At 38.1% G+C, this 24028-nt stretch overlaps 1 protein-coding gene across 2 annotated transcripts in view; it reads right to left on the bottom strand.

Annotated features, from left to right (window-relative positions):
* The window catches only part of Tax1bp1 (Tax1 binding protein 1), a 51164-nt gene that overhangs the window by 6201 nt on the left and 20935 nt on the right, over positions 1 to 24028 (bottom strand). Inside the window, exons 8-16 of one of the 2 annotated variants that reach the window (XM_055611793.1) lie at positions 22235 to 22420; positions 18594 to 18818; positions 18026 to 18172; positions 16511 to 16634; positions 13857 to 13957; positions 10751 to 10876; positions 6567 to 6638; positions 4429 to 4603; positions 3818 to 3960 (exon numbers count right to left, since the gene is read on the bottom strand). In XM_055611793.1, the coding sequence (XP_055467768.1) occupies positions 3818 to 3960; positions 4429 to 4603; positions 6567 to 6638; positions 10751 to 10876; positions 13857 to 13957; positions 16511 to 16634; positions 18026 to 18172; positions 18594 to 18818; positions 22235 to 22420 (1299 nt within the window). The remainder of the gene's footprint in view (positions 1 to 3817; positions 3961 to 4428; positions 4604 to 6566; positions 6639 to 10750; positions 10877 to 13856; positions 13958 to 16510; positions 16635 to 18025; positions 18173 to 18593; positions 18819 to 22234; positions 22421 to 24028) is intronic. The other variant, XM_055611794.1, reaches the window with a different exon arrangement.

The following is a 24028-nucleotide window of genomic DNA, read 5'->3' as shown; positions in this document are numbered from 1 at the left end:
AAATATGGCATATTCAGGGACTGGTCAGATGGCTCAGTGGTTAAGAGCACTCACTGGTTGCTTTTGCACAGGATCCACGTTCAGTGCCCAGCACCCACACAATGGCTTACAACTGCTTGTAAACTCCAAGTTCTAGGGGATCAATGCCCAATTCTGGCCTCAGCTGGCACCAGGCACATGCAGGCACATGGGGCTCAGATATACATGCAGTCAAACACATATACAGAAAATAAAAATAAACCTAAAATATGAACACGGAATATTCAGACAATGAAATATTATCCAGCAATAAGGTAAGGAAGCACATTTTCCATGCTAAACATAAATGCATGCCGAAACTGGGGTAACTTTGAAAACACGCTGGGGGATCCAAAGGACCATATAGACTATGATCGATTTATTGTAACTGGTGTCTAGAATAGGTAATTTACAAGAGAAGCAGATATAGGGAGAGGTAAAGACAAAAGGATTTCTTCTTTCCTGGGCAAAAAAATGTTTCTAAACTGACTCCGCACAACTCTTATTTCCACTGAGCACCAGAGCTGCGCACTTTATGTGGTGAGCTACAGATTTCAACAAAGCTAATACCCAGTGCCACTATTCTAAGGGACACTACATTTTAAACAGCGCAGTAAGTAAAAACAGTAGAACCAGAAAGAGGGAGATCTATCTCTACCTAATCAAGAGAAACAAGACTTTATAGAGGAATCTCCCTTGTACTTTTCTAGCTACTCAGTAAAGATGCCACTTTATATCATTTTTGTAAACACACTAGAACAAATACTATTGTGATGGCAATTTAAAATGAAGCCACAAGCCATACATTGTGACAAATGGGGAGCAGCCCTGATTTTCAGTAATTCTGGGGTCAGAAGACTCTTTGAGAACCATACTTCTGACAAGAAATGCTAAAATTGTGACAGAAAAATGTGTATCAAACTATCTTCAGTTGAGGAGCTCATTATTAAGGACCCATGGAAAGCTGCAATAAAACATCTTTATTAATAGGAATAGAAATGAAGAAGGAAAACAAAAAATGTAAATGTGTATTAAGGGAGGAAAATATCTAGTCTTAAACAGAAGGTGTGTAAGTTCGGATCATTGCACGTGAAACACAGACCATACAGCCCCTGATTCTCAGGAGGCTGCAAGGCAGGAAAGCCTCCTGCAATCCTGGGACAACACTGCTGCTTATATGCAAACCACACTTAGTGAGTAGAAAAGACTTAGATCATGGTTCCAAAAACTAAGTATGAAGGTAGCTAGGGTACCACAGAAATTCAGAGGGCTTTCATGGGATTTTAATTTTGAAGAGGTATTAAATTGTACAGAAATACCCTGTATCTGTCAGCACGTGAAAACCGATCTGGCACACTGCTCAGGTTCCCCTCAGGGCAGTGCTAACACCCTTCTCTGACACCCCAGCTTTGAGGAGCTCAGTCTCCGGATTGCTGCGATTTAAAGCAAGCGCTGTGTAAAAGCTAATGTGAAGTAAGAATTGGCTTGTCCACTCTGATCCCAAAGCTCCTAACGTTGGACAGTGGCTAAAAGTCACACACATCTCATTGGTAACTATGGTTATTTGAAATTAACATGAAATTTTAATTTAGATATACTATTTTTAATGGTTACTAAATATATTAGGACATAAATACTTACTAGGTATGTCTTTTGGCCTAGGAAAAGTGATAAAGGAAATTGTTCAAGGTGCTATGACCTGAGAAGTCCAGGAGCTCTGATATACCACAGCTGAGAAAGTTAAAAGCACAGCTTTCACAGAAGACCTGAAAAGGTTCTGATCCTCTGCCTGCTTTATTGGTGGTGTGACTTAGGTCTAACTACTTAATCAGTTCCTCAGCTTCTTCCACTAGCAACTAGTAAAACTGATAACCCACCTCTTAGAACTACTGTGAAAAACTAGTGAGCTAGCATGTATATAGGGCTCAGCAGGCAAACAGCTAGAGAAACCTTTGCTGCCACTGCTAACATTGTTACAACTGCTGCAATTATTAGAATAATGAAAGCCACCAGTTTCTAGCACAAGAGAGGAAGTGGCAGCTGGTGTTGTCAGCAGCAACACAGGCTAACAGAGTTGGACATCTCAACTTGACTCTAAGGTGACCACTGGGGCACTGTGACTATTAACCACCCCTTTAGCAAAATTTGCTTTCTATATTCTTAGTAAAACTACATAATAAAACCCCTCGTTTGCAAGTGGTTTTGCTGTTAAAATGACAAGAAACTTAGAAATTTTAGATGCACATAAAAACTACTTTCTAACATGGAAAATATTCTGTTTATAAAATACAAATACTCCAGGCATGCATAGTAAGAACCCTTCTATCTCATTACCAATCTAAGCATCTCAGCAAATGAGCTCAAGACTCTAACATTGCTTCTCATGGGTTTGCAGAAGGGCAAAGCACACAGACCAGAAAGAACATTCTGCTAATTAAGCCGAAGCAGATGATTATGGAAGGAGAAAGGCTTGTCACATGTAACATCTGTGCCAAGAATGATCAGATTAAATATGCAAAATGTAAAGTAAAGTTGTAAAAAAGCAGTAAGATGATACTAGAGACCTTAAACAGGCTACAAAAGTTCTGACAGTTTTCCTAATTATTCCCAGTAATGGACACAGGAGGCCAAAAGGCAAGAGAGAGAAATACATTTTTCTCCATTATGAGTGTTGAACACTAGGTCTAAAATCATGCCTGTCTGAACACTGATCAGTTTCTGCAAAGGTTAATAGCAATTAAATGCAGCAAACTATATTAAATGAGAAACAGGTCATGATACCACTGTACTTGCAAAGAGCACGATAAACCATTTCCTTGAAATTTATCTCAATGCACAGGAAATCTAAGAGCTGCTATGAAGAAAGAAAAAAAAAAAAAAAAGGAGCCCCACCCCCAAAAGAGCTGCCCTAAGGAATTTTATTTATTAAATGGTATAAAAAAAATTCTTAAAAATAACATTTTAGCCAGACATGGTGACATATGCCTTTAGTTCCAGCCCTGGGAGGAAGAGGCAGGTGGATTTCTATGAGTTGGAGACCACCCTGGACTATATAATGCATTCCAGGACAGCCAGGGCTTTATAGAGAACCTGTCTCAAAAGCAGAAAACAAAACTCTTATGACATATAAGCTAATTTAGTATCATCATTTTTATGTTGCTACCAGAATAAAAAATGTCACGAAGTATTAAGGATGTCTAAAAAGGGGATTTCTTGAAAAAGAAAGAAAACTGCTATATGATAAAGATAATAACATTTACCTTAAAATGAAACTGAAATGGCAGCTTCATACTATGCGATGTATTTTCATACTCTGTTTTTTCTAGTACATCAGAGCCACAATCAAAAGACTGCAGAAAGTTACTTAGGAAGTCATAATTAGGATTACACTAATAACTGATAATCCCAATCATCCTCTGAGCATAATCTTTAGTATATGAATCCTAAAGGGTCTAAAAAATATATACTATTTTAGCTTTCTTTTTCTTTTCTTTTTTTTGGGGGGGAGGATTATTTTGAGACAGGGTTTCTATGTGCAGTGTTGGCTATCCTGGCACTCACATGGTAGACTAGGTTGGTTTCAAACCCAGAGAACCACTTGCCTCTGCCTTCTGAGTGCTGAGATTAAAGGCGTGCACCACCAATGCCCAGCAAACATACATTTTTTTTTCAAAAACAAAAAACACCAAGCATCACGTGCAAATGTAAATTCCGTCTTTCTAAACATACAACCTTAACACTCCACCTAAGCCAGAAAGTACAAGAGCAAACAGGCTGAAACAATTAAAACTTAATTTACTCTGCTGTCCTCTGGGTCTTCTAAACCATCCGGCCGGCTAAGGTTCCGAGCAGGCTGGCTACAAACAACATTGTCTTCCCAAGATGCAACTCTCACAGGTGGCCTCTGGATTTCATCTGGATAAAAAGCCCCATCTGCTCCATCTATAGTTAAGATTTATGACAGAAACATTTAGGGAAAAACAATGGATGAAACTAGTTACAGAAATTAACACCTCTAATACGTAGATATGACACAGAGAAGCAAATAGGTGTGGCTCAGTGGCAACATGCTTTCCTGGAGCACCAAAAGGCCTGGGAGCCTCAGCACTACACAGGAAGAGCAGCAGAGGCCACATGGGCATGCCAGCACATGCCAGACTGGGGGACAGAGCAAGACCCTGTTTCTTATGTTTTATTATTAACCCACACTCTAAAATCTGAGTCTTGTGATAATTAAGACCCCTCAGTCATGACCTGCAGAGGATGTCAATATTAAACTCTAAATCGACAAATTATATGAAGAAAATGTTTTTATTAGAGTTGATTACACCCTCAACTCTCTAATTCCATGAAAACAAAAGCCAAACCTCTTAGAGTCAGCTAATCCCAAGCCCACAGTACTTGACTAACCTCTCGTTTCCTGTGTTGTGTAAGGGTTGCCGTACTGCAGAACTGGCTGTGCACCCGAGAGTGTGGGAAGGAGCCCATTTTGCTCAGAGCACGTGTTGAGACACCTCAAGACTTGTTGGGGGCTCTGACCTTCCATTTTCCTTCCTTTCTGATCTTCTAAACTCCTTTGAAGTTCCTAAAATTAACAAAACAAGACGAGTAAGCAAAGCAGCCACATGTCCTATGAGGACGCATAGACTTAGTCCAAACATAGCACTAATACTTCTCTAGCCTGTCACTATGACAAACATCTAAAAAAATTTCATGTTAACAGAGTAAGAAGGGGGAAAAAAATCAATATATGCAGAAAATTCAAGATTCATTCAGGGTTTTTAAAAATCTAGCCAGCTAGAATAAAAATTCCTTAAAAGATTCTCATGAAGTCCATAAAAGTTAAAAAAAAAAAAAAAAAAAAAAGGATTCTACTGCCAATGAAACAAAGGATTCTGTTCTCCCTAATTCTCATCAACATAACTTGTGACTAAGACAAGACTGAGGCAGACAGACCAGAAACAAAATTGTCTTTATTCAGGTGCTACAACTGTACTTCTAGAAAGAGCCTACAGCACAGAAGGTAGGGGAATGAGCGAATTTAAGCAGACTGCAGGATTCAAAGCCAACACGTAAGTCAAACAACAAAGAAGAGAATGAAAATTATAACCCTACATAGTGAAACCAATAAGAGAAAATGCCTAGGGAGTTAGCAAAAAGATGTACAGTGCCTATACACTAAGAATAATACAAAACTGAGTGTGATTAAAAAGAGCATAAATGGAGAGATACATACCAAGTACACAGACAGAAAACATTGTTTTTACACTAGGAACTTGCCTCAAACTAACTACAGATACAATAAAATCGTAATAAAAAAATTACAGCAGGCGCCTCCACAAACTGACAGAATGATCTGAAAATGCAAAGATGTCTTAAACTGCCTATATTTAAAATATCCAGCATTTGGGGGGCAGAGAAAGAAGGATCCTAGGGTTGAGGCTAGCCTGAGATAAAAAGTGAATTCAAGGCTCACCTGAGTTATAACGGAAACCTGTCTCACAGCTGAAAATATGGCTTAATGGCAGAACACTTGTCTAGTCTGCAGAAGGCTCTGGGTTTGATTCCCCAGCACCATCTAAAGAGGACGGGAAAAGGAGAAAAGAGGGAGGACAGAGACCCCTAAACAACCTAGATTTCAAATCTTCAACATTTTTCATGTGACTCCGTCAAATTAACTCTTATTTGTTGTATAAATACATCTGCATAATTAAAATTATGAAAAACATGATGATAAAAAGCCCAGGTCCTACGGTTAAGTTTAACTGAGTACCTAACTGAACTGCAGTAGAAGCAAGCTTATGCAACTGAGCCCCTAGCCCGTGAGAGCTGAGAATGCTACACCTCACAGCAGCACCACAACTGACTGCAGGATACTAGTGGGTTAGCAGACGACTGTCAAACCACAAACACATACACAAAACATGAAGACAAAAGGTCTTCCCTGGTAGGAGAATGACAAAAGACAACTAGAGAAGTGATGAAGCTGAAAAATGCAATTCTGTAGCACAGTTATGCCAACAAGCTAGAGACCCCCTCCCTAAGTGGATCTTCCAAATGCTGCACCTTTTATTTCACCACCGAATTCTTCCACCTATTAGGTGAATTCTGGATACACTGGCAAGCATCAAATAACACAGAAAACACAAGTTTTCAATAATTTAGTTGGGTTTAAGAGCTTGAATTTTATCAATGGTGAGAAACTATCAATTGTTTTCCTTTAATTAACAGGTTCACTTCTTTTCAAGAAAAGACCCAAGTTGAAGACCCACTTAAAAATTCATTTCTTCCCTAAATTTGAATATTTTAGACCTAATTTATTTTTAAATGCACAGTAAGTGATAAAAACCAAACTAGCAATTTTCAACACTTGGCATATTTCATAACAACCAGCAGATATGTAAAGTGGGAATGAGAGTAGCACATAAATTCTTGTTTACTACCAGGGAGGAGACAGTTGAAGACATGGAAGACAACTTCCAAAGAGAAGACGGACAAAAGATCAGTTACAGGATGTCCACTTTTTATTAAAGTGCACTGCTCAGTACCTTCTCCCTTGCGAGATTTTCCAAATGTGAAGCCAGACCATTTATTTCTTTGTCTTTCTCTGCCAATTGTAGCTGAATAAAAAAAAAGATTATCATTAATATTTGTATTATCAATTTTCTCCTTACACATGAGATCCACTTAGAACTATACTATCAAGCTCATTTTCTTCACCAGAGTAAGTTATTTTCCTCAGTTCTCAGTCTTTGTATTAGCTGCCATTACTGCCCAGTTTCCTCTTTTTTTATTTTTTCTATTTTTTGATTTATGTAGCCAGGCTGGCCAAGAACTTGTTATGCCCTGGGTTAGTCTCATACTATCAATTCTCCTGTCTCAGCCTCCTGAGTGCTGAGACCAATGGTATGTATCATCACACACCTAGCTTCCCTTATTCTTTTAGAATTTATTAACACATTGATTATGCATAATAAGTTTCATTATGGCATCCTACATAGTGTTTTTAATCATATTCCTCTCCTGTTTCCCTCCTATTCCTAATAATGCCCCTTCCTCTTCCCACCTCATCCTCCTCCTACTTTGATATAGTTACTGGTGACCCAGTGAGTTTCATTAGAGTTGCCTACAGAGTCCTGGCTGGGGATTATTGGTTCCCTACTAGTGGCTACGCCACTGAATAAATTATCTCTCTCCCTCCTAGCAACTCCCAGAATATTCAGAGAGGGGTGGAGGGCCCTATGAGGCCCTCCCTCCTAGCTCCCATTACCTGTCTCTAGTTCACTGGCCCTTTTTCACCCATGACAGGACACTGACAGACCCAATACTGTGCAAGTCTTATGCCAATAATTTCAAGTGCTGTGGGATTAAGAGTTCAACAGTAACATCATGGTCTGAGGACCCAATTCTGCCATGCTCCATGCTTTCTTCTAGCTTTTCATTCTTTCCACCCTATCTTCCAAAATCTTCTTTCCACCTTGGAGGCCGCTTCCCTTACCTTGAAAATTGCTCCTTTGGCTTATGTAAAATTGCACCAATATTGTTATCCCAATGCCTGTTCTTTGGTGTCTAAATGTCCTTCCCAACCACAAATAAAGATATTCTATGGCCACTCTACTTTGCTTTTGTCCATCTTATCTCTGAAAACTTTCTTCCATTATCAGCTGTCAAATCCATGATAATAAACCATAAATACAAATTCATGTACCATTCTCATTCCCAAGTTCTAAATCTGCCAATTATTATTTTAAATCAAGGTCTCATCCTGAGTTCTAGGCTAGCCAGGAACTCAAGATTTAGTTCAAGCAGGACCTAAATGATCTATAACCTCCTGCCTCAAACTTCCAAGTGTCATGATTACAGATATGCTACGGCTGGGGAAATCTGCCATTTCAAGTAATAGTAAGATATGTTTTCCTACATGTAAATGTAAAGACTAAATGTCTCACACTTACTTTATTAATTAACAGATACCATCAGAATCAGCAGTGTAACAGAAGCTTAAACGTTACAACCATTTCCTCCTCTGCTCCCCAGCATTTTCCATCTATATCACTCATTTAACAACTATCCAGTAATCAACTATATGAGCAACAGTACTTGGGAGGCAGAAGCAGGCGAATCTCTGTGAATTCGAGACTAGCCTGGTCTACGAAGAGAGTTCCAGAAACAGCCAAGGCTAGACACAGAGAAACCCTGTCTTAAAGAGAGAGAGAGAGGAAAAAAAACCAAAAACCTAACAAAAGAAAGAGCAATTGCATTCACAGATATTCTTTGCAGGATAAGGTAACACACACCCCAGAACTTGAGAGGTAAAAGGAGGCAGATCCCTGTGAATCTGAGACCAGCATGGTCTACATAGAGTTTCACGCTAGCTAGGGATACATATAGGGAGACCATGTCTTAAACAAAATAGCAAACAACAATAACAACAAAATCAATTACTTCAATAGTTCTTCCTAAGGTATATTTCAGATCGATCTTTCTAGGTTCATGTCCCTGGTCTATAATAAGAGATCAAGAATGTATCAAAGGGGGCTGGAGAGATGGCTCTTCCAGAGTTTAATCCCCAGCACCCATATGGCTGCTTCCAACTCCAGTTTCATGTAATCTGATGTACTCATTTGGCTGCCATAGGTACCAGGAAAACAAAGAACACGCAAATACACATGCAAACAAAACACCCATACACATAAATAAAAATTAAAAAGGGATCCAAAAGAAAATGGACTTTATCAACTTTTTCTAAGAACACTTCTATCGTCAGCTTTAAGGCCTCTTTAGACCTTACAAAATTACTCTGAAAGGGCCCACTGCCACTGAGTTCCCTTCCTCCTAGGCCTCTAGAACCTGAAGCCATGGTATTTATTATTCAAGTCTAATCTACTCTATTACAGATACAATTCTCCCCTAGCAGCTGTGGTCAGTCGGTTGGTCTCTCTCTGCCTCTCACATGCTCTCTCTCCTCTCTCTCAGACATGCCAAAAAAAACAAAAAAAAAAACAAAAAAAAACTGGCTACAGATGAAGTTAAATTATTTAGGACTCCCCAGACTCAAATCACAGAGGTAAATTATATATATATAGATATCTTAAAATCTATCATATACAGTTTATTCCTTAAAAGGATAATACTTTTGACATAGTACTCCAGTAGCTTGCTCTTTTTTCCTAACATTCTTACAGATACCACTTATTGTTGGGACTGTTACCTAATATTACACTGGTAAAACTAAGTTTCTTTATTAATATTAATCACTTAAAACACAGTATTTTATGTAGGATCACAGTAATCAGTACGGTAAATTTTAAAGCTAGCAAGCTAATAACATACCATTACACTTAAAAAAAGTCAAGTCCCAAAATAATTTAGCATTTACATTTACGATACAATAAAAAAATGAAGTGATAACTTTTAAAGATAGTTTTTTGACTAGGCCACTCCCTGTGGGTTGTTAGCCAGTCCAAAACGATAGAAGGTATTGCCATTGGTGTTGGCTTATGTATCAAAACTGGAAGGAAAGAACTTACTGCTTTAGACACCACATACTTTTGGATCTCCTTTGAAGGGAACGCCTATCTATGTAATATACACCTGGTCAAAAGCCAATGGCTAGAGAGAACATAGGACTACTCTAAATGGTCATGATGTATGTATCTGTCAAGGCCCTCTAACCACTATTTTCAAGCCCACAGGTTAGTGCTATAGTCAACCCTGATCAGAGCAGCTTCTCTTGTAGTGGGTGGTGGTTAGAGAACTAGTCAAAGTGCTGTTGAATGATTAGCCCTAAATGGACATCTGTGTCATCTTAGCCAAGGCTCAGGAAAACACTGCAGGAGAAAAGGCTCAAAGAATATGAGAGTCAGAGGGAGGGCTGGAGTACTGTGGAATGCTGTCTTGGGCTGTGACATGACGTTTGTACCCTTGAATTCTCAGCAAAACCTCATCACCACCTGCTCAAGAGCTGCACAAGTTTAGGCCATCAGCATTCCATCATGGAGGGTGTACTTTAATGAGGTGTTACACTTCTCTTAAGATAATAGGTAGTTAATGGCTGCCGGAGGAGGGAAACACGTTCTCTTCAGTGGTATAGTCACTGCTACGTTGCCCACACTCCAATCCATAACCTCTCAGCAAAGCAACACTAATGAAACTGGCTGGGTTTAAGGGAGGAGGTGGCAGATAAGACACACAAGACTGGGCATGAAATAAGGAAACTGAACAGAGTATCAGTGGGAGGCTGTACTGTGTGTCGGGGAGGGATGACATTATAAGCATTTATCATACAGATACATGAACATATGCTGAAGACTACTATTATATATACTTAGTATGTACTAAAACAACTTTTTTAAAAGATAAATTTCAGCCAGGCACGGTGGCACATACCTGTAACCACAGCACTTGGGGAGGCAGAGGCAGGAAAATCTCTGTGAGTTCAAGGCCAGACTGGTCTACAAAGTGAGTCCAGGACAGCCAAGGCTACACAGAGAAACCCCTTCTTGGAGAAATGAATGAATGAATGAAATTCAAATTCCCCTGAATGCAAAGCACTAAAGTCACATTAACCAATGAATGTGGGAGTCCATATTCTCAGGTTAGCAAATAAACTGTAATTAAACACACAGCATATCTACACTGAAAATGTACTCAGCTGATATTTTATAGGTACCAAACTTTTACCAGGACCAGCATGTTCCCCAAGCACCATGCATCAAGCCTGTGTACTTACTTTGTAATTGTCTTCTACTTCAGCTAGTTCAAGTTTTACATTTTCAGCAATTTTCACTTGTTCTTTCCACTTCAGCTCCATTTTTGCAAGTTCATCAGCGTATTTGTTGCATTTGGTTTTCTCATCCTAAATAAAATTAGTAAAATTATTAAAACTTCTCATCTCCACAGAGTAGATATTTATACAAACACACACACGTGCTGCTTACTTTAACAGTGTACTGAGACAATCAATCATTTATAACTACAAGATGGAATAACACCTGTCTACTTAAAAGGTGTCATATTAACAGCACATTGCAAAAGAGTATATAATAAAATCCCACTTAACTTATAATTTGTTTTAAAAAGCTAAATACCCATAGCCCATGTACTATCAAGGTTGGGGGTATACTTTTTAATCTCATCTCTTCTTTACATTTCTAAGACCATATAACATGTCACAATAAGTATCATTTCACAAAAGTACTACTTTTACAAAAAGAGAAAATCTGAACCATGCACTTTTATGATGGCTCTTTTTTCTTAAAAATACAAACAACAAGAAAGAATTTGCAAACACTGACCAAAAAGTAAACAGGCCAACTTCATTTTAAATATTTGTTCTTTCAAGGTGAAATTCCAAAATACATATGAGCAAGCTCACTGGCAGGTCACTGGCCTCACATTCGTAAGACCCTGGGTTTAACCCCAACACAACAAGAACAAAACAAGTCACTCCTGGGGACAACATAGGAGAGTATGTTTAATACCTTGCAGGATGTGCTTTTTTTAAAAAAATACAAAATCTAAATCAATACTCTATCACAATTAAAATTTGATTTCCTAAAAACATTAAGGAAACGAAGTTACCTCACACATGTAAGAGAGAAAATAACTGCATCTACAAACAAGGCAGGCAGGCAGCTCTGACACCACCATGGCTAGCACTCTGGTAGTAATATTAAATACGCTGTGATGTTCTTTCTACTCTAGTCTGAAGAAGTGAAGTTCTTTGGCCAACTTGCCAAAATCCCCCACCACATATATACAACAAATCTAAGCCTGCTCATACATGCACTTTCTCTAAAGAGAAAAATCTGGTTCCCATTCTTCTAGAAAGAAATAAAAAAGCATAGCAAGATGAACAATTTTTTAAACAAAAGATTTTTTAAAAAATATGTAAACACAAAAAGATAACTGTGAGGTTAAAGAGATGACTCATCAGGTAACATGGCTGCTACATACATTTTGAGAACCTGCATTTGGATCCCCAACACCCATTTAAAAAAAACAGGTGTGGCAGTCTGCATTTGCAGCCCTAGAGCTGAGGTGCACAGGGACAGGAAGAACCCCAGAGCTCGCCCATTACCCAGTCTAGCTGATTCATAATCTCAAGACTCAGGGAGAAAGCCTGTCCCATAAGTAAGGTGGAACGCAATCCCTCCACAATGAACTCGTCTCCACAGATAGACACTCAAATGCGCATGTGTACCAGCATGCACAGGCACAGCGCACATATTCTACATATGCATAGACACAAAAAACTTAAGGTAGAAACGTAGACATTAAGTCATTATGGAAATGCAACTTATGCTAAAATGACATTCTCATCACAGTCATTAACTTGACTGTGTAAAGTAACATAATAGTACTAAAGAAAACAATTTGCTGATTTCTTATACATACCCCATCCTATTGCCAAGGCATTTGAGTGAAAATACTTAATCCCCTTTGACCACAAAAGCCTTGAATAGAAATGTTCAGAGTACCTTTAACTGTCAAGAATCACCCCAATCAACACCATATCCTCCCCTTTCCAGACTGCTTCCAAAGCCACACTCACTCACTCAGCCACTCTCCAGTCCTGTCAGAACACTGGGCTGTCCAATCACAGAGGAGTTTACACCTGCTAGACAAGACTACCTCAACACCCCAGTTGCCTCAGAAGCGCAGTCAGTCGGATCCCCTTAATTTTGACCATAACATGTCAGAAACTGAATCTGTAGCCCTGCAATAGCAGTACCAGGTAAGAAAATTGAAAGAGGTAACTGCTGCTTTTTGTGTCATCTTTTTCACAAAGCCAGATCAAAACACAGTAAGTTGAAAAAAGAAGCAGTTACGGTTTGCTGAGAAAATGACTCTACTATTTCCAGAGAGATATAAAAATCACTGGCATCTAAAGAAAAAAAAGATCAGAGTTGCTCCTAATGTCCATTAGAGGCTGTGAGAACAGCAGCATCTTGTAAGCGTGGCACAGGAGCTGCCCAGCTGGGTGGACCCACGTGAGGAGTGATGCTGTCACAGGGAGAAAGCGGGGTATTCACTGATGCCAGCTTTGAAAACAATGAGCACTCCAAGACAGTTTCCAGTGATATCTGCTATCACATATTAATTAGTACACACTAGATGCAGACAAAATGCTCATATACATGAAAATTTAAACAAATTTAACAAAACCCTATCACTTTTCTATAATACACAGCCTAGGAAGAGTCGTAAGTATTACACACTGTTAATCATGTCTACTACCCTGTCCTAAGCCTGGCCCTGCACTTAGCTTCTTTACACCAGCAGCAAGAAAAACACAAGCACTGAACCACACTAGAACAGCACCGTCCTCATAAGTTCTATAGAAAGATCTCAAAAAGTCAAGTTTAAATCTGACCAAAACACTTTAATCATTACCTTTAAATCAAGAAGCAAAAGTATCCTATAGTAACATTGAGCATATCTATGAATTTCCTTCCGTTCTAAAAAAGTTACCTCCCTTTCCCAGTGCAAAAAAGAAACACACACACAAACAAAACCTTAAAAGCCATATATACAAATACGAAATAACTTTACTCTCTATTCTAAATAAAATATTCCTATTTTAAAATAAAAACTCATTCAGGCAAGAACACTTTATCATGTATATGGTAAATACTGACTTTAACCATGATTTTACAAAAAGGCCTACATGTACAAGTACACGAAACACCCCTTTCATCATCCCAAATGCAGTATCATAACAAAAGAATAGGAAAAGAAACCCTCTACACATCAACAACAACAACAAAAAAAAACCAACCAAGGCATGGTATTAATATTTGATAAATCTTTCACTGAAAAAGGAGCTAACTTACCTGTAATAGTTGTTTACATTTATTATACTTTTCTGTTTTCTCAGCAATTTCTTTGGTCATTTCACAGACATAATCCTTTGTTGACATGTCAAAATCTGTCTCTGTTGTAACAAAAACAGAAGAAGTAATATTAATTAAAAATGATATTTAAAATAATATTTACTCTCTGGATGCTGGAGAGATGGACCTGGGTTCTGCTGTCAGCGCCCACATGGCAGTTCAAAAGAGTCTGTAATTCCAGTCCCATGGGATCTGACACCCTTTTCTGGCCTCCACAGGTGCTATGCATGTATGCAGGTGATGCATAGGCAAACATGCAGGCAAAACACCCATATATTATTAAAATAAATTATTATTTTGTTATTGTTTTTGTTTGTTTATTGAGACAGGGTTTCTCTGTGTAGCCCTGGCTGTCCTGGAACTCCCTCTGTAGACCAAGCCGGTCTCAAGATCACAGAGATCCACCTGCCTCTGTATCCAGAGTGCTGGAATTAAAGGTATATGCCACCCTTGCCCGGCCAAAAATTAATTAGTTTAAAAAACTTTTAAGTACTCTGTCCAAGGTCAGCCTGGTCTACATCTCCAAATCCATGCCAGCCAGAGCTACAAAAGTGAGAGATGTCTCAAAACACAAAACGGTCAATTTTTCTTTTATCTTTTTGTAGAAAACTTGAGAAAATGTACCTGAAGTGTTACCAGGAGCACACTGTACTACAATCCCACTATTCAAAAAAAAAAAAAATAGGACAGAGAACATCACAAGTTGAAGGGACACAGAGCGCTCAAGGGCCAGCTGAGCAACTTGGTATCATCCTAGCTCAATAAATAAATAAGCCAAAAGGGGATGGTTTGAGGATTCAGAGCAGTGTAGAGCGTTTAGCATGTAAAGTTCAACCCAATACAAAAATGAACACTATGTGAGATCTGCTTGTTGTTCTCTCCCATGTGTATGTATATATATGTGTCTGTGTGTGTGCACGTGTGTATTGGTTTTTGAGACAGTCTTCCTATATAGCTCAGGGCAGCTTTCAAGTGATGCCTACTATCTCCACTTCCTGGGTGCTAGGTTATAGGCATGCTTGCATCACCACACCTAAACACTAATAAGAATTTTTAAATGTTATTTTTGACCAGAAAAAAAAATTACATTCAATAAGAAATCTTTGAAGGAAAAAAAAAAAGGTTGCTGATAGTATTTCCAAGGCAGCATAAAAGCCGCCATCTTACTACGTAACTGGGTAGACAGCCAGAAAACCATTTTCCTGAGACCAGCCTATTTTTCCACCCTTTGTTACCCTTCACTGAGTCTTCAAAAAGCCAATGCTATATAGTGTCACAGTAGGTACTACACCTTTAATATCATTATCCTAAAATCCAGGATTCAAATTCTAAACAAAAAGCAATGTCCCAAATTCTCAAGCTTTTTGAGTGCCAAGATGACGACACTAGAATAGTTTCGGATATTAGGTGTTTCAGGTTTTTAATTTTCAATAGGAACAATGAACTGTTTAAACAAACATTCCAATTTGTAGAAAAACTCTTGAATCTGAAAGTATTTCTTTTCCTAAGGAAGAAATACTTTGAAATTTCATTTCAAAGGAAGAAGAGTCAACCTGAACAGAGAAAAAATAAATGGAAGGTGAATATGTCATACAGGATTGTCCTTAATTAAATATTGAATCGTCACCTGGCAAGGTGGTGCATGCCTTTAATCTCAGGAGAGGCAGAGGCAAGCAGATCTTCGTGAATTTGAGGCCAGCCTCAAGTCCTAGAACAGCCAGGGCTGTTAGATAGAAAACCCGTCTCAAAAAATGAATGAATGAATGAATGAATGAATAAATGTCTAAAAAAAATCTTACTTCAAAAACTAAATCATCAGTTATACCACACACTAAAAATGGAACTATATGTTGGTTGGCACTTATTTTCCTTATTGTCAAATATTTGATTTACATAGAAAGGGAAAAAAAGCACAAATGAAAAATTCAAAGTTAATTCAAATTACATTACTCATTTGGTATACCTGAATCTGTTTATCATCAACATCCATTTATGAAATAGATGTACTAACTAACACAAATGAAAGATGTATTCTAATGATACAAAGCAGTAGGGAAAAGAAAGGATTTAGAAGAATGGGTATTTTTCCCATACAGAATTATTTCTAAAATTTTTAAATGCTACAAAATAATTAAGGTAAAATAACTACTCAAAGTACATGATAACCTCCAGTTTGAAATGTTACTGTGTTCCAAAACCTGGATTTTTTTAACTCCATCACTTTTTCCACACTGTCTGTCCTTTGTCACTCTGCTCTAAGTACCTTCTTGGGTCTATTTATAATCATATTTATAACATAATTCTGAGTGTAGGGAATTCTTCCATTTTACTGTTCCATATGGTTCAAATTAGTACTTCTAGCACCAATTCAATTTTTAACATGTGAATATTCTCCTGAAGTATTAGTTTACAAACTCACTTTGCATAGACACCACATACATAGCTTTCAGTCTCATGTTAATACCCTCATGTCCCCCCCTTTGCCTCTCAATTCTCTCACTCACAAGAATTTATGAAAGCAGCCTGAAATTCTCACACATGGAAGTAGACAGTATCAAATCAGTGTACACAGCTACACAGAAGTAGATTTTTACCTGCAGAAGAGACTGCTGACTTCATATCCACGGCAGAAGCAGAAGCGGCCGGGTCTGTGTTCATTGAGGCATCATTCACTTTTTGAGTCCCAATTCTCTTTGTGAAGGCACTACTAGTACTGGCCTATCCCAAATGTTAACAGTAAATTACTATGAGTCATATTGGTTTCCTTTACTAAACATGTAAATAATCAAAAAGTTTTCAAAACTATTCACTCTGAAATCCTGAGAGAAATAAAGCTACATCATTTTCCTAACTGATGGAAAGGTTGCAAAAGAAAAGTAATTCTGTTTCTTGCTCCATTCATAGACATCTCACAATCTCACAAGCCAACATGTGCTCATTGGGCCTGGAGAGACACTAACAGCAGCTGCTGCTTTTAATGCAGAGGACCTAGGTTTGATTCCTAGCACCCACACGGTGGTTTACAACCACCTGTAACTACAATTCTAGGGGATCCAATAACTTCTTCTGACCTCTACAAGCACCAAACACATCTGTGGGACACAGATACATGCAGGTAAAATACACAAATAAAATGAATAAATCTAATTAGAAATTTTAAAATATGTGCTCAAAAACCCACAAACAAAAATCTACATGTGAATCACAATGTTTCTTCACAAAACCCTTGCTCCTTTTTGTCCCTGAGAACCTAAAGCACAGAAGAGTCTACATACTGTGACTGTGGTACCACTCAATCCCGCATTTAGAATGTTTTTTTGTTTGTTTGTTTTAATACTTTACTTCCAAGATTCCCTCATATAAAAAGTCTTATATCTCAGTACAATTTGGGGCTTTATATCATTACATAAACCCATTCAAATAAAATGCCTTTGTTATGAATCTACCTACCTACTCTTGTATCAAATATAAAAGAAGAAGCTAACATATTTTACCTCTTCCTAATGTGGTCTGAGCACGATGGAAGAGACAACTGAGAAAACATTGAGCAGTCAACTTTGCCACAAGTAACATTTAATACTACAAACTAAGTTTAACTGACAAGGATACTTACCAATGGCTTAAGAGAGCAATGGCCTAAAAACAAGAGTGCTTGCTACTGTCTGCTTTTGCTGCTGACCCAGCTTCCCTTATTGGATCTCAATAAATAAAAATCTCAGATTTAAAAGAAAAAAGATTGCCACTACAGTATTAGGCCAATGATTTGAAATCAAGAAGTGACAAACTCAGGCCAGCAGAATGGCTCAGTATGTAAAAGCACTTGACATCAAACTTGACATGCCATTCTCTATCCCTGAAACCCAGAGGGTATAACCAGTGAATACCAACTCCTGCAAGTTGTCCTCTGACCTTCAACTAACCTACCTACAGTGACCTACTACCACCACACAACATACACAAATAAATGTAATAAAAATATGATTTGTGTTTAGAAAAAGATGTGATAATTTACATTCAAAAGGCTAATATTTATAATATTAAACATTTTGTTTACAAAAAAAAGTCTGACAAGGGAAAATTTCAGTTCACAGGAATTCAGAGGCACTTACTGACTGGTCTGAAAGCTTGTTTATTTGTTTTTGGAGCCTCTGGCATTCCTTGAACTTTTCTTTGTAATGATCTGCAGCCATCTGGAGACGGAGTTTCAGATCTTCAACTTCTCTTCTCAGTTCATGTTCCAGTGTATCACTCTTTTCCTTAGAGAAAAACACTTCCACTAAGAAAAAATACTGATAGTTCATAAATAGTAATAAGTCCTAACTCCATTTCAATGATTTTTCTCCCCTGGCTTTTAATTTATATTTATTTTGGAGTATGGGCTTTATATTTTAAATGTAAGGTTTACTTAAAAGCTGAGGAAAAACCATCCAACTCTTGAGAAGCAATTATATAACTCATGTGATACCCTTAAGTAACCATATTGCCACTCTACATAGTTAGTAAACAGAAATTCCACATGAAGCAATCTACATCTGACATAAAAACATGCACTAGGACAGCTTTTACTAACAGTAAGAGCTATTATGCTGTAGACCTTTCCTTTCCTTTTCAACTCCTCTCTTCTACGGAGCTTATAGTGTTTGGGGGATCAACAGATACAAAATTAATTTGCTTTACCTGATCTTTTTTCACAGCATTTAACTGAAGCTCTGCCAGTGCGTCAGTCAGCTGCTTTCTCACTCTCTCATTTTCTAAACGTGCAGTATGGAGATCTGCCATAGTTTTATCTCGCACATTCACAGCATCACTGAGCTCTTTAGCCAGAAAGATAACTTCTTGACGGGTTGCCTGAACTTGTTCCTCTGCTTTACGAAGCCGTTCCTTTAGAAATAATGTATCTTCCTGAAGGAAGGCAGATAATATAGAGTTGCAATTAAAACATTAATCTTTTAAAATTTAACTGTTCCAGAATTATAAGTTAAATAATGTTTTTCTACTCATGAGTAGAATTCTCATATAACAGCCCTAAGCTGTGTTCACTGTGGCCACTTTATCTATGACAGAAAGTCAGTTAACACACCCAGTGATCGAAGTTCTGACTGAACTAAAACACAAATGAAAGCTGATGAGACCAAATGTATGTGAGTGCCCTACCCCACTCTTTTAACTCCTGTATCTCCAGCCAGTACTCTCATTTTTCACTGGATTCAAAATAACTTCAAAGACTTCTTTGTAATACCAAAAGCATCAGTTAAAAGATGTTTCCTTTTTTTCAAACCTAAAAGATGGCTAATAATTTAGCTACCACCATCTCTTTAGGAAAGCATGGAAGAGACATACAGCATTTTAAAGGAAAGTATAATGATCTAACAGTCCTCTATTTTTAGTCTGCTAAAAATGATGTCAAATAAAGTAAAACGCAATTCAATCTTAGTTTTGAATGTGTTAGATCCACAGGAAAACAAGTAAATGACCATATAATGCTGGTGTGTACAAAATCTTCAGAAGCCTAACCATACTAGGTATCCTTGTGTTTTGGTTTTTGGAACAGGATTTCACATAGTTCAGGTTAGCCTGGGGTTGCAATGTAGCAGAGGATAGTCTTAAACTTGTGATCCTCCTGCCTCTACCTCCTAACTGCAGGGTTTTCAGGTGTGCACTGCCATGCAGTGCTGCTGACTGCACAGATGGTGCTCCACATGTTGCTCAAGTGCTCTACCACCGAGCCGAATCTGGACTCCTAATACTTTTAATCACACATCAGCTTCTATGTCAGAAAGGAAAAAAATAGCTAAAGGAAAATGTCTTTTAATATATTTAAGGAAACCTTAACACTACTGTGATCTATTTTTCCAACCAATAACAAGGGAGTACATATACCCCATACAGCCAAACATATGAAGAGTGGTTTTATTTGTTTAGTATTATTTTTGTTTGTCTGTTCAGAGACAGTTACTCTACATAGGCCTGGCTGTCCTGGACCTCACTAAGCAGACCTGAAGTCACAAAGCTCCACTTGCCTCGGCCTCCTGACACTGGGATTAAAAGCATGTACCGCCACCACATACAGCAAGGTTAATTTTTTAAAAAAGAAACGTTACTATACACAGAAGTTTCAAATCAACAAAGTCAAATGTTTTCTTTTAACTGACCAAGATAAAATAGTTATCTATTATTTAGACAAATTCAGAGGAAACAGGCACATTCACAATTGCACTAACCCTAACTGGGGCCTCTTAGCCAACTTACAAGACTCACAAACACCTTATAAGCAATTTCATCTTCAAAAAGTATTCAAGAAAATTATAAATGATGGAGACAAAGTTTTGTCTTTCAGAATTCAGTATTTTTTTTAAAAAAATGAAATTGTGAAGATTTTAAAGAGTCTAAAATGAAAGTGTTTTGAACTGTGTCATACCATACTAAATGAAACGCCATGAAGCCACTATAAATAGGAGCATACATTAGTTACATCACTGGGAGAAAACTTTAAATACAGTATTTTTTGAAAATGCAATTTGAAAATAACTCACCAAAAGTTAAATGCCCTTTAGCCTACCAACTGCATCTGAAGGAATTTATTCTATGGACTTAATCATGTGCCTACTGTTTAGCTATACAAGAATATGGACTGCAGCACCTTCCAAAGAGCTGAAGACAGTGAACTACACAATGAATGATAGGAAAGAATACTGTGTAGCTACTGCTGGGCGAGGGGCCCCAAGCATCTTTAATCCCAGTATTCCGAAGGTAGAAGCAAGCCAATCTCTAAGTTTGAAGCTAGCCTGACCTACATATCAAGTTCCAGGCCAACTAGGGTTACATAATGAGAATCTGTCACAAAAGAAAATAAAAAGTTCTGGTAAACTAGACACACATGTTCTCATTTGGTTTCAGATGTAAATATACATGTATAATTCATGTAACTCTTTAAAATCCTACAATCATACAGCAAAAAAAGGATGCTAACTTTTAGTTTGTTCCCTCATTACTATTTAAATTATTTTATAACCATAAATTCACATTGCATTACAAAATACTAAAACATTTTATAATCAGTAATCATTTTCCTCAGTGCTTAAAAAACTACGTTTTTCACTGAAGTCTTGCTTAAATGCTAAAAACATGCTTAAAGATATTTTAGCATCTTACTAAATCAAATACAATCTAATATACTTGTCACATTTGCAATCTTTTAGATTAAAAAAGCAACTTAATCAGGAATTTAAATGTCATGTACTTCTAACATTTTTCAAATTGCATTACCTATGTCTCCAACATAATTCACAACACGCTCAAACAACCTAACATTCATCCATAAAAGCTAAGTAATAAAATAACTTAAATGCATTCATGCAAGACTATGTAGACACTTGAAAAGATGAGAACGAGCTCTGTACAGCGCTAGAGCAGATACAGCATGCTACCTAACACAAGAGCCCAGGTAGGTAGTGGCACCTACAATCCCAGCACTCAAGCAAGAGGAGTTCTGTAACTTTGTTGTGATTTTAAACTTTTTCAAAAGAAATGGTAGAGGCGGCTCCACGTTAAGAGTGTTATTACTCTCCCCAAAGCATCGTGACCTCAAAGCCAGAGGATCCAACCGCTTCTTCTGACCTCTGCAGGTGTTCACATGCATCATCCACAGGCATATAATAATATGAAAATAATCTTACTAAACAGAGAAAGGATTTTAAAAAAAAAGGAGAAATAGCTGGGAAGAACTTAAAACGAGTACAAACAATCATACTAGGCAACGTTCACAATCCTCAAACACATTTTTCTTTCTTTTTTCTTTTTTTTTACTTATTACAATTTATTCACTTTGTATCCCAGCTGTAGGCTCCTCCCTTGCCCCTCCCCAAGTCCCGATAAGGGAGGTCCTCCTCCCATTCCCTTTGACCCTAGCATATCAGGTCTCATCAGGGCGGACTTCATGTCTTCCTCTGTGGCCTGGTAAGGCTGCTCGCTCCCCTCTCAGGGGGAAGTGCTCAAAGAGCCAGCCACTGAGTTCTTATCAGAGACATTCCCTGTTCCCCTTAGTAGGGAACCCACTTGGACACTGACCTGCCATGGGCTACATGTGTGCATGGGTTCTAGGTTATCTCCATGCATGGTCCTCCTTGGTTAGATTATCAGTCTTACAAAAGACCCTTGAACCCAGATTTTTGGGTTCTGTTGCTCTCCTTGTGGAGCTCCTGTCCCCTCCAGGTCTTTCTATCTCCCCCTTCTTTGATAAGAGTCCCTACATTCTGCCCAAAGTTTGACTGTGAGCTTCAGCATCTGCTTCCATACCTGATTTTTCTATTAGTACTTACTTTATTTGGGCTTGTAAGCAGGAGAGCCCTATGTAAATTTTCCTTTTCAGTCAAACACAACTGCAGTTTGCCAATCTCTTCTTTGAAATGAGTAATCATGCTTTCTTTGTTTCCATCTAAATTCTTTAAAGTCTGTATCTCTGACACAAGCTTGGTATTCTCTATTTCTGTGTTCTTCAAATGTACCTGCAACAACAGTGTTTGAAATCAACAAGAATAGTCTTGCTAGCATCATAACCCAAGTTAGCCAAAGTTTAAAATACCATTATTTTAAACTGCAGAGGAGTGGAGAGATGAGTCAGCAGTTATGAGCACTGACTGTTCTCGCAGAGGTCCCAGGTTCAATTCCCAGAACCACATGGTTCAAAATAAGTCTGTAACTACAGTTCCAGGACCCCTGCCACCCTCACACGGATATATATGCAGGCAAAATACCAGTGAGTATAAAATAAGATAAAATAAAATACATTAATTAAAATATTATTATTATTTTATTATCCAAAAATGCCAACGGAGGAACCAGAGGTCAGGAGACCCAAGTTCTGCAAAATGGCTATGCAGACATACAGGGGCAGAACACAGCTTTCAGAAGGTTTTGTTTCCCACAGCAAGTCATTCTAATGTCTAACTGTACTACCTGATCTCTGAAGATTTTTCTGTCAGCTTAACCATTTATTTTCTATTCTAAATGTACACACTTGGGTGTTTAGGAGGGAGAAACATCATGCTAAATATGCTAAACATCATGCTAAATGGCATATTCAAAAGTTAGAGTGTGAAAAATTCTGAAAACTAGAGGGCTACATTCAAAACATCTCAATTACACGAAAAAAAAAAAACCCTTATCTTTCTTTTAATGATGTCTATATATGTAGGTCTGTGAGTATGTGCATGCAAATGTTAGGTGCCTAGCAAGGCCAGAGGTATGACAGTCACGGGTGGGTAAGCCACCTAATGTGAGTGCTAGGAACTACACTCCAGGCCTCAGTAGACGGCCTTTAAGCCACTGGGCCATCTCCAGCCCAATTCCACGTTTTGCTTGTGAAAGTACTGTGCTGTCTATTTTCCATGTGACCAAAGTTGCCCTCTGACTTCGATAAGCCAACTGTGACAGACCTCCCAACCCCCCCCCACATCATATAGTCCCACCATGCATGCCTATAAATATGCACATGTGCATACATACACAATCCTTTTTATGTACTAGACAGAAATTAATTGCTTTTTTGCAGTTCACTCTTCAGATCTACAGAAATTTCTGTTCCTAGGGATGAAATGTATCTCTGGTTCTCTGGAACTGTCAGCAGCCTAAACCTCTGCAGCATCATTTCTAAAACACTGCCTAATGTTCATAACTATCAGCTCATAAAAGTGACTTGACAACTTAGAATGTTCATTGCAAACTTTTTTAAAACACCTTTGTATATGTATGTGTATCCATGATTTTGAGTGTGTATGTCAGTGGCACAGAACATACATGCTATGGGCAGTGTGAAGGTCAGAGGACATTGTCAGATGTTGGTCATCTTCCATCATCTCTGGATAGGGTCTCCTGTCTGCCACTGTATACCATCAAACTAGCTGGTCCGCAAGCCTCCAGAGATTCTCTATCTCCACCCTCCACGCCATCACAGTACACTGGGGTTACAGTCACATGCCTGTGTGTCCAGCTTTATATGGACACTCAGAATCTGAACTCAGGTTCTCACACTTGCGTGCCAGTGCCTTACTCATTTACCCATCTTCCCAGCCGCTCATTTAGAAGTTTCTATAGGAAATATTTCTTAGATACTT

The sequence above is a fragment of the Psammomys obesus genome, unplaced genomic scaffold (assembly GCF_907164565.1).
Source record: "Psammomys obesus unplaced genomic scaffold, mPsaObe1.curated_primary_1811, whole genome shotgun sequence".
Lineage (NCBI taxonomy): Eukaryota > Metazoa > Chordata > Mammalia > Rodentia > Muridae > Psammomys > Psammomys obesus.
This window is presented reverse-complemented; position numbering and strand designations above follow the sequence as displayed.